The 12,062-nt window shown below is 30.1% G+C and overlaps 1 protein-coding gene across 2 annotated transcripts; it reads right to left on the bottom strand.

Annotated features, from left to right (window-relative positions):
• Positions 1-1,563: 1,563 nt before the first annotated feature.
• Positions 1,564-5,343, bottom strand: LOC120080510 (putative protein phosphatase 2C 34). 2 transcript variants are annotated; one of them, XM_039035191.2, is made up of 6 exons: positions 4,956-5,343; positions 3,264-3,586; positions 2,865-3,167; positions 2,349-2,466; positions 2,047-2,270; positions 1,564-1,874 (listed from the first exon to the last, which is right to left on the bottom strand). In XM_039035191.2, exons 2-6 carry the CDS (start codon positions 3,513-3,515, stop codon positions 1,668-1,670), a joined length of 1,104 nt encoding a protein of 367 aa, XP_038891119.1. In that variant the 5' UTR covers positions 3,516-3,586; positions 4,956-5,343; the 3' UTR covers positions 1,564-1,667. The 2 variants fall into 2 exon arrangements, with proteins under 2 accessions (XP_038891119.1, XP_038891120.1); XM_039035192.2 differs by having other exon boundaries at positions 3,264-3,598; positions 4,956-5,261.
• Between the last annotated feature and the right edge of the window lie 6,719 nt (positions 5,344-12,062).

The following is a 12,062-nucleotide window of genomic DNA, read 5'->3' as shown; positions in this document are numbered from 1 at the left end:
AAGGTTTCAAATTTATCTTTGAACTTCAATTTTTTTTTTTAAAAAAAATACCCTTGAACTTTAAAAGTTTTCCAAAAATATATATTTTTCGCTAAAATAAAAGATAAAAATTGACCTACTAGAAGGTGTACATGATTATTTATCATCATACAAAAGATATTTAATTGTTATCACTTATTTCAATCTTGAAAGATATCGTCAATATTATTTATAGAATCAAATTTTATACTTCACCCGCCACATCAATTTATGTTAATATCGTCAAATATACCTCCGCATTCTTACACGCTTACTATTGCATCAATTTCTATCTTGATTTTAACGATAATTTTTTTTTTTTTGAAAGAAATTACAAATTTCAATTATAAAGAAATCTTTTTAAAATTCAAAAAGTTTAGGAATATTTTGTATAATTAGGAGGTTGTTAAGTCATCTACGAAAAGACAATTTTTATTTTCAAAATGATGGTGTAAATTTTATCTTGATTCTTTGCTTAAAAGTTCAAAAGGTCAAACTTATGAAAAATAGCCTTACTCTATATAGATTATTTAAAAAGAGAACTTATAAATAAAGAAGCAAAAAGCCAAAAATCAAGAAACAAATTTCAAATGTAAAGACCCATTTGAAGCAAAATTCACTATCAAGTAGCATTTTATTAATAATCCCTTTGTCCTTCCATTCCCATGTCATCTTGTTGGGTCCATTGAGAATCTTGAACTAAAAAAATAAAAAAAAGATCTTATTCTCTAATTATAAATTTTAACTTTTTATTTAGTGTGCTATCAATCTAAGTCCTCTCCCACTTGCCACAAAGCAAGTTGCTTTAATTAAATTCCTCTTCCAAGTGTTAAAATTCTACATAGAGACATAGAACTTGTAGGGACCATTATGAATCAAAACAAAGATTAATAATGCAGGTTAAACAATTGAAACATGAAAATTTGTATTAATATTAAGGGATAATTAATTTATTTTTATTTCATATATCATAAAAATTAAAATTGATGAATAGGTAGGACTTCAAAAAATAAAACTTTAAGAAAAAAAATCCTATAAAAAGTAAAACTTTGGACAGAAAATTTAAATCTCTAACCTCTTGGTCGAATACATATCCCTTAATTAGTTGAATTATGAAAAAAAAAAAAAGAAAGAAAGAAAAAAAAAACCTCCCCTATGACCCTATAATACTCTTATTGAATAATAATTATATCATTAGATTACAAAGTTAATTCCTATGGTTTGAAAAAAATTAGAATTAGAAATTAGTCTTTTATAGTTTAATAAAAAAAACACCTCTAAAGAATCCCGCGATAGAAATTAATGATTAAAATTTTATTTTATCAAATTATAAGGACTATTTATGAAATTTTATCGAACCAAAGTTTAACTTGTAAAACAAATTTATAATTTAACCTAATCATATCTTGAGCAGCAAGGTTTTCTCTTAGCTTTTTGGGAATGCCAAACACTAAACTATAGCATTAAAATTTTAATCTATTTTGGCTTCCAAGCAAGGCTTAAAATCTCCCGAAGCTACTACTGAAATGCTAATAAGTTAACAGATAAAGAAGAATCGGCCATTTTCTATCAGACTATTAAAATTGATGATATCGCAATTGGAACAAGGAGGAGAGCAGCAATATATTTTGCTAATTGGTCCTTTTCTCCTATAGTGTGGATACAAGGTGATCATCTTGCTCTGATGAGGAGTGGAAGAAGAGGCAAATAGCTGATATATCATCCATTGCAATGCCTCGTCTCTTCCGTTTCCATGCCCGAACCGCACACTCGACCAGACGTTTTGATGACTTCGCTCTATCCGGTGTTGATGATACAATCTCCACTGCTTCTTGGTTGGTAACAACATCCCATACCTAACAAAATGAACAGAAAGAATGGGAAGTTAGTTTCAATCACACAATTCTCTGTAGCTCTTTTCGACGTGTTCGGGATGTCGTTTTCGAGTCATGAAAACACTAATGTGACATGTTTGCAAAGTCATCATAAATTATTTTGGCTGCAGAAGAAATGGTTCTTCTTACTTACCCCATCAGTGGCCAATATAATGAATTGATCTCTGCTGGTTATACTTCTATGTGTCACTTCTGGCACAGAAATGAGTCCAAATTCTTTAATACAATAATCACCAAAGGCTCTCGACATCGCCAATCCCGGTGATTCCTCGTTGGGAAGCCAGACCCTATGAACTCCTGGCTCGTCACTTAAACAAAACACCCTCCCATTGCATTGAATTATCCGCTCGGCCTCCTCTGGAGACATAAAAATCAATAAGTAAACAAGGTTGAACTACTTCATTCATTTGCCATATAGAGAGGAGAGAGACTGACGAGGTAGGTTCGGTTTGAAATCAACGGTGAGCTGAACCGGTACTATACTTCCATCATCTGAAGTAGTAGCCAAAACTGCTCGGGAGTCGCCTACGTTGGCCAAAACAACTAGTTCGCCCTGAAAATGAAAAATAATGGTCAGAGTGGGTTTTCAGAATAACATACATCAACGTCCTTATTTGCTAAGAAGATCAAAAGCCAAAAGTATATGAATCCAGTCAACTAAAACATGAGTTTAGAATTCGATTTCATAGTTAAACATGCCTCCGATGTGGGTTTGGAAGAAGAAGTAGAGGATATAATTGGATTTTAACATTCAATTCAGCCAAGTAAAACAGAAACCAAATAATTTTCCAACATTCATCTTCTAGATCTCTGGGCTAAATATTTGAATAGAATTAGAGATGCAGAGTTGGTAGCATTTCACCAGATGATTATGATATTCTTCCTACTTAAGAAACATAAACCCAAATTGGATCTACGTTTCGCAACTAAAATAAGAAAAAACCATTTTACCTGTTTAACAATGGACAGGGCGGTTGTTCCACTGTAAAATGTATCGATTTTACGGTGCTGCTCGAGTTCGTGATCGATGGCAGCACAAGTTCTTAAATAAGAATGCTTCCATATATCAAATCGCTGATGCTTCTTGTCTAAATCCAGTTCTGGGTCAAGAAAAGCTTGAGCAAGTCCTTGCTGCCAATGGCACAGCAAAGAAGGTGGCAATGATTCTCTTACCGTTTTCGCAACAAAGTGACCCCAAGGTCCATGCCCATCGAAAATCCCACAAAATACCATGTCTTCTTGGCATCCAAATTCCTACACAGATAAAAAGAAAAACAAGCAGTTTTTATATTGCAACAGGCAGCACAAGAAAACCTCACAAACTTCACTTTATTCAATTAATTCTCTTACCTCCCATACAATGCAGCAATCTTGGTTTACTCCTTTTTCGCCTTTCTTCGAGAACACTGAAGCAAAAGTATCCGAACCTTCTGCATTGAGGACACCGGAGGTGCATAATATCAAGTCTTTCTTTTTTGCATCCTTTATCATGGCTTTTGCAGCTTCTTGCCCTCCCTCATCGCCTAGACTCCCGGAATTTCTACCTTTTTTGAAGGAAAATGACCTTGCCAGCCCATTGAACATGTTGGAGAAATGCCCCATCAGCTTAGAACTCCAATTCTCACAACCCCACTGATCCCAAACTTTGGTTCTTCCTTTTAAAGTATAAATTTCTGAACAATATACTGCTTAAAATCAGTTTAAATCCAATTCCATGTGCATGTGCACCAAGAAACTGTAGATTAGAAAAAGATTAAAAAGAAAGCTGTTCTGCAAAACAGCTTCTAAACAGCCCCAAAACTTAGAACAGTTGCTTCCGAGACATGAGAGTCAAAAGGAATGGTTTTAATGAGTAAAAGACAGGATCTGACTCAGAAAGTTAAGAATCTTATACTTTTTATAACAGGAAATGACATGTCACTGAATTTATAAGCCATTATCACAATGTATATGCAAAGCATTTAAACAAGAATTCTCAATAAACAGCTGAAACCTGAAAGAATATAGTAAAAAATTCACAGTAGGTCTGCTGAGAAAAGTTAAATTTAAAGAAAAAGAAGAAATGCAAGACAAAAAAAGACAAGAATGCTGGAAAGTTAAACAAATTTTGTATCCCCAACTTGCCTAAGGATCAATTAAAAAAAAAACTAACCCACTTGTTTGATATTCAAGGAGGGAAACTTTGTTATACACAACATATGTAAATGGTAAATTTTTGGTCAGATCAGAAGAAAGCCTATTCTTTCTTCCACTGTGAGAAAATTTTCCTGTTGCAAATCTTTTGAACTTTTTTCATCCACCAAGAAGAGAAACTATTCTTTCACTGAGGAAAATTTTCCTGTTGTTGATCTTTTGAACTTTTCTTAGCCCCCAAACCGAAAAGCTATTCATATTCGTTCTCTCTTTCACTGTGAGAAATTCTTTTTCTGTTGTTAATCTTTTGAACTTTTCTCAGACCCCAAATAGCATTTTCCTTTTGTTCTATATTTACTTTCACTGTGAGGAAACTTTCCCATTGTTATACTCTTGAAATTTCTCTCAGCTCCCAAACAAAAAAAAAAAAATTCCTTTTGTTCTATATTTACTTTCACTGTGAGGAAACTTTCCCATTGTTATACTCTTGAAATTTCTCTCAGCTCCCAAACAAAAAACATATGCTTTGATTTGCAGAACAGAGCTTTAACCTTTCATATTTTGATGACACTTAAATTATTATTATTTAAAAAAAAAAAAAAAAAAAAAAAAAAAAAAAAAAAAAAAAACTTCAATCAGAGCTCCAAACTGCATAATCCCTTAGAACAGGGGGGGAACCCCACAAAAACTGTACAACAAGAAAATCACTTCAAATTTTCTCACCCACCAAACAAACAGAACAGGGGAGGGGGAATTTGAGGAGAAGACAAAAAAAAAAAAAAAAAAAAAAATCAAAACCCAGATTTGATTACTTTGATTCTATCAACAGTTTCATATAAACAGAAAAGCCACTAAAAACCCAAAACTCGAAAACAAAATCAAAAGGATAAAAAATCCCAGAAAGGAAACCTTGGATTTCTCAGAAGAAAATCGGAGTCCACAAAAATGTTAGACGAGTGAGAGGCAGGTTAGACAGATGGAATCCGAAGGAATCGCCGGAAAAGAGGGCGGCGGTGGGAATTCCGGCAAAGTGGGTCGGCAGTGGGAGTGAAGAATGAGAGGAATTGATGAAAATCCATAAGAAAGAAGAAAGAATCCGGGATTGATGGAGTTTGATTTGATAATTGGGTGTGGATTTTATGAGGAAGAAAATGGAAGAAAAAACGAAAGTGGAGGTACGACGAAAAACTGTAATCGAGTGGTGATTATATGTATGTAAAATGTGTTCCCATTTTATTTGGCAATGAATTGGGAAAGTAAAATTAAATAAATTATTTAAAAATGTTATAATATTTTATTGGTCTTTCTAGTTCATTCTCAATTTGGTCTTTTTGAGATTTAAAGTATAGAAAATGTTAAAATACTACATCAGGTTATTTCAATTGAATTCTTCTACTAAATTTAATCTATACTTTAATTATATTTTAAAGTGTGTTTTTTTCGAAAATTATTTTAAAGGACAGCTGGAAATATTTTTAAATATATTAAATAGATATATTTCTATCGATGGTAGATAATAATAACCTATTAGTGTCTATAATAGTCGATCAATATCATTTAATAGTGACATTTTGCTCTAATTGTAAATATTTTGGTTCATTTTTCTATATTTGAAAGCAATTCTAGTTTTTTTTGTTAACTTTTTTAATCAAAATTAGTTAAACAGTATCAATATCTATTCGTATTTATGATTGATAAATGGTGACATTTTGCTATATTTATAAATATTTTAGTTCATTTGTCTATATTTAAAGGTGACCCTAGTTTTTTTAGGTTAATTTGTTTTTTTTTCCAATCAAAATTAGTTAAACAATTATATGTTCTAAAATTTGCGAGACCATTTTTTAAGAAAAAAACAATTGAATAAAATAACATGGTAGATTATATTTTAGATTTAATAAATACGGACTAAAGTGGAATAAAATCTAAATTACAATAACCAAAAAATGATATTCTAATAAGGGAAATTTTTTTAATTAGATTCTTTTATAAAGAATTTTGCAAAAAAATTATAAATCATTAAATGTCTGATAACGCTTTGGTTTTTTATAATTTAAGATTAGATTTGTAATAATCATTTTTTTTTATCTATCTTTTATAAATACTTTTAAAATTGAAGCCAAATTTTGAGGAGAGAGAGTTTTCCGAAAACATTTTTTTTAAAAAAATTTGGATAAGAAGTAAAATATTTGTTTAAGAAAAATATTATCAAATCAAACCTAAGTTATTGTCTAATTAAACTAATTTTTTTAGGCCAATGAAATGTCACTAAGATAAACCCTTAAGAAGTCGTTTGGTTAGATAATTAGAATCTTAGGTGTTCGAAATTATAGCTATACGAAATTATAGATGTTTGACATCTTTAGAGTAACATGTTTATTTTGTAAGAATATTTTTACAAATATTTGAAAATATTTTGATAACGGAGTTTGTTTCGTAGAATTTCTATTCGAGAATGTCTTAAATTGATATAATGCTTCACAAATGTTCTTACGACTATTTATTAATTTATAATTAATTTGAACTTATATAACATATTTATTTTTATCCATTTGATTTTTTTAAAATTAATACAATTTATATTTTTTATATTTTTTTTCCTCAACAAAATGATATATTATAACTTAAGATTTTTTATAAAATAAATATTAATTTAAATTTAAATTTAGATATCTTGCTAAAAAATAATAAGAACTGATATAACAAAAAAAAAGGATATATCTAATTGATAACATTTATTTTAATTATATATTATATGAAGATTAATATATGTATATATATATATATATAATTTTTAAAAAATGACAAAAATGTAAAATGAGGATACCTTCGATTCGGGAATCTAAAAAACTCATATTTTAGGAGGGCATCAAAAACTCTCGATATGCCTTCTATAATGACATCATAGGACGCTAGAAATCTCCAAATGTCAGGGCATCTTACAATACTACAAAGTAAACACGATAATCCGAATGTCCACTCCATAAAAATTTAGAATGCCTGCGAAACAAATGACCCCTAAAGAATAAGAACACGTGATATGAATAATATGAATAATTCAATGGTAGGGATATATGTTATTTAACTAGAGAATTAACAATTCAGTTAGTTAGTATATAACAAAGCCTTTCAATATGTTATTTTTCATTGAAGATGTAAGAATAATTAATAATGTCTTCAAATGTGTAGTGTCTCAATTGATTAGGGTTGGTCAACTTTGGGCAACTTTTTTTTTTTTCTTTTTGGCTAAAACTTTGGATGTGTCAACTGTTTTTGTATGGGTCTAAAAAGTTGTATGCTTCATATAATTAAATACCCATAATATCTTATTAGTCTAAAATTGAAAAAGTCTTAGAATATTATATAATAATGTTTTGGTTGTGTATTTCTAGAGGCATGGAAGTTAGAGAGCTTTAGATAAATTATATGTTATCTTTCGTTTGTAATTAAATTTCCGATTTATAAAAGGAAGTATCGAAACTGTACTGTTACAAAAAGGGCAACATGCGAGATGTCTATCGAACTCACATTAATTTATTTCCTCACTCCCTCTAAAACACGGGTACCCTTTGAGGCTCAAACCTAAAATACAAGGTTGGAGTACATAAATGAGACTTCCAACACCAAAATTTTCAATATGGGATTCTCCAACCAACAAAATTGGTTCCCTCTTTATTTTGAAAGTTAAATTTTCACCCAACATTATAATTTGTGGGAGTAATTAGTAAAATTTATCTAATTAGTGTATATTCCTACTTTTAATCATCAATTATGCTAATGTAATTTATGATACTATTAGTGTTCAATTATAATTTTGATTTTTTTTTTCCTTAGACCTAAAAAATAGGCTATGTATTGGGGCAAATCTTTGTCCATAAAATTGAAACACAATAGAAGAAATTGATAATTGTTATTTGACATAAATCAATATTTCAGGTTGTGAGCTCATGAGAGGGAAAATTCAACTATTATTGATCCTTTTTAACTTCAAAGATTTCAAGTTGTTATCCTTATTCTTTTGAAAAAGTCGTTAAAATTTTTATTTAGCATACCATATAAGTAATAATTCGGATATGATTTTTAGGAGAGTAACTTATTTGTATCATGAATAAAATTTTTAGGACAGGAAATAAAATTAATTTATGGAGTAACGCTAAAATATTCGTCAGAGACAGAAAAAAGTTAATGAAAATTCTAAAAAATTAGAGGAAAACAATTAAAAACATAAGTCAAAAGATAATTTTAACATTAGGTTATTTATAGGAGTAATTAATTGACTTAGTAATTGTTAGTTTGAACAAGCATGTAACAGAAAAAAACAGAATCATTAAGTACTCTAATTCATCAATTTCAGTAACAAAATCAGCATATTCATCAAATAATAAGAGGGTTTCTGGTCGTGAACTACTACTAGGATTTCCCTATCATCTTCTAGGAACCTTAGATTGAGTTGTGAGACTCAAAATGAGGAGGAATTAAGAAAAAATTTCACCAAAAAAAAAAGGTTGTATTTTTCGAAACTTGAAGAACCTTACTTCCATCTCTCTCAGCAAAACTTAATTGCATGACCCTCATCCAACCTCAAAGATCAGTCCTCTCATGCATTCTATGGAGACACCTCCTACTAGGACGTATGTGACAAAAGTTGGAAAAACCCACCAAAAATGGGTTTTTCCAATTTTATCTAATTAAACTTAATTTTCTCCAAATTAAATTTACATTTAATTTTCAAAAGAAAAACAATAAATAAAAACCAATTAAATGGACTTTCATAAATATCCAGATTTGATTTAGTTTCCCAAAAATTAAATTAAATATCTAATATTTGAATTTTCATAAAATTCAAATTTCAATTAGTTAAACAAGTTAATTAATTTTTATTAATTTAATATCAGATATTAAATTAATTATATGTCAATTCCATAATCATGAATGTTTATTCATGTTAATCGATTCTCCAATTTCGTTTAATTCTATAAATAAATGTGTCATTATATCACATATAATTACTAATTCCCTTAATTTGAATTTGAATGTTTCAAATTAACTTATCACGCTGTTATAAGGCTAATTCCGTTTGTGAGCTAGTAGAAGGATCTATACGGATCATGGGCTCCAACAATCCGAGATTAATTGGTTGAACTCCTTAAACCAAATTAACCCCCATTTGTTAACTATCGGGTCACTTCATTATAACCATGATTAGTAACGGCGGGCTCAAAAGCTATTAATGAGTGGGTAGAAGTCAATTCCATCTTGCACCCTATGACCCCAACTATCTACCCAGTCTTACCCCTGAAATGAGAGACTTATTAGCTCATATGCAAACTCATTGCACAGGGCGTCCCCACTCCTCATGTCATCATATGAACAAATCAGGATCACTTCGTTTATAGCACTTTACAACAAATTGTAACAGAGTGAACCACATCCTATAGTGTTACCAGAATAAATTAGCCAGCTTTATTCATATATCATAGACCATTTTGGCTATTTACTAAACTTCTGCTATCTCCACATAAATTTAAATTATTCATATAATAACCATGGATCTTTAGTTTATTGGATCTAGTCTTTACGAGTGCAATTTACATATTCATCAACAGTTTTTTTTTTTTTTTTTTTAATAAACGTCAATAACATTTTTATTGATAACATAATATGTTTAACATTACGAACTGCGAGTTTTAGGACATACAACCAACAGTAATAACTGTCCTTTACTAAAAAAAAATGAGTAAAACCATATATTTATTTTCACGATATAAAAGTACAAGAATGTGTTTGGTTATTTTTCAATGGTTTAATTTTGAAAATAAGTCATTTAAAAAAAAAAATTGGATTGTTTGATAACAATTCAAAATAGCTTTTAAAATACTTTCAAAAGTTTATTTTAAATATTTTTTTACGAAAGAGTTTGAATAAAAATGACTTTAAAAAAATATTTTTTTTCTAGTTCAATCCAAACCGGCCTAAGTCTAGTTAACTCCCTGAAAATACATTATATTACAAAATAACATTTATTGAAGCGATTTGGTATACAAGTGTGCTAGTAACATGAGATTTGTGGTTTAAAGCGAATATTGCTTGATTTGTGGTTTTAAAATATGTATCTATGGACTGTTTGGGGCGTTGAGTTGAGATATAATGTCTATAGTTCATATGATATGTCTGTGTTTAGGGTGTAAATTTGAGTTCATATGTCTGAGGTTTGTGGTGCAGTTTTTTGAACTCTAAATAATTTACTTTTATCATGACTATTTTTGTTTTGAATTTTTTTTATTCAATAATTCTACTCATCTTTGTGTTGAATAAAATAGAGTTTAGAGTTCTTGTTTTTGTTCTTTTAAACTTTAAAGTTTTTATTTATTTTTTTTCTCTTTTTTTGGTAATGAACCATCATTAACTCACTACATTTCTTGTAGGAACTTAGTTAAATAAAATAGGAAACCAAAGATAAATCAGAACTTTTGATCATAATTTTACTCTACAAATTTCATCATCACCTTCTTCGTTCTCTTCTTCGTCCTATTGTTGTTTTTTACTTTGTCATGAATTTTTTAATTAAATCTCCCTCATTATCTTAGCAATCAATGGAATGCCACCATATTTCTTAATTTCACTTTTAAATCCTCCAAATTTGGAGCATCATCACAAAATAAATCTTCATTTTTCACTATATCTTGCTAGAAAATGTTATAGGAAAAAGAATCTCCATTTTATGATTTTTTTTTTAATGTGTTATATACTATTCAACTACATACATACTTTTCCATCATTATTAACACTCATTTGATATGTGAATCAATTAAATAAAAATATATTTGACAAATTTTTACGTACAAATATTGTACTTAATATAGACAAAATACTATTATTTATATAATCAACAACCATACAACATACTTTAACATACATCGGTCTTACAATAGTTGAAAGTGGTTGTTGAAATTGAGTATCAAAGATGATTTTTCACTGGAGTTTGTAGTTGAAGGTGGTTATCAAAGTTTGAAGTTGGTAGCTGCAGTTGGTCGTTGAAGGTGGTTTTCAGAAGCCGAAGTTGGTTGCGTGAAGGTGGTCATTAAAGTTGATCATCAAAGATGATTTTTACCAGAGTTTGTAGCCAAATGTGGTCGTCGGAGCTCGAAGTTGGTCGCATGAAGGTGGTATTGGAATTAATTATCAGAGTTTTGTCATCGAAGGAGCTTTGAAAAGCTCAAAATTGGTCAACGGAGTTGCTCGCCGAAGGTGGTCATCTAGGTGATTTTCGTCAAAGTTTTGTAGTCGAAGGTGGTTGTCGGAGCCTAGAAGTTGGTCGTTAGAGTTTGTTGTCGGAGGTGGTTGTCAGAGCTGAAAATTGGTTGTCGGAGTTGGTCGCTTAAAGGTGGTTGTTGGAATTGAGTCATCGGAGGTGGTTGTCGGAGCCCGACACCGGTCGTCGAAGTTGATTGCAGGAGTTGACATTGGAGGTGATTGTTGGAACCCGAAGTTGGTTTCTAATATGTAGCAATAATAGTTGCCGACAGCAACCGATGAGTGGAACCATTGAAAACATTGGAAGAATGGAGAGTAGGGGTGAGTTGGTCAAATACAACTTAACTCCACTAATATTTAAAATTGCATACCAACTTAACTCAAATTCACGTTGGTGAACTAAATACCTTATTGAGCCCACAATATAAAGAGTAAATTGATGTTTTTTAGTAATGGAACCCACCAATTCCTTGGACAAAACAAGAGCTGGAGTTCGCAGCTCTTACTTCCTAACTCCTTCGACCAAACACATCCTTAGGGCCCATTTGGTTTAATTAAAGAAAAACAATATTTTTTAAAAACTCATTTTTATTTAAACATTTTTTTTATAAAGACTAATTAAAATACATTTGAAAAGCTATTTTGAGTAGTTACCAGACACTTCAATTTCTTCCAAAATAACTTATTTTTAAAATTAAACCCTTAGAAATGTATTCTAAACATATCATCTTATCATCAAAATTCATATTGATGTAGCATCCT

The sequence above is a fragment of the Benincasa hispida genome, unplaced genomic scaffold (genome assembly GCF_027475165.1).
Source record: "Benincasa hispida cultivar pf3 unplaced genomic scaffold, pf3_genome.v1.1 HicScf1848, whole genome shotgun sequence".
NCBI classification, from domain to species: Eukaryota; Viridiplantae; Streptophyta; class Magnoliopsida; order Cucurbitales; family Cucurbitaceae; genus Benincasa; species Benincasa hispida.
Note: the sequence above shows the minus strand (reverse complement) of the source record. Positions and strands in the feature narration are given on the sequence as shown.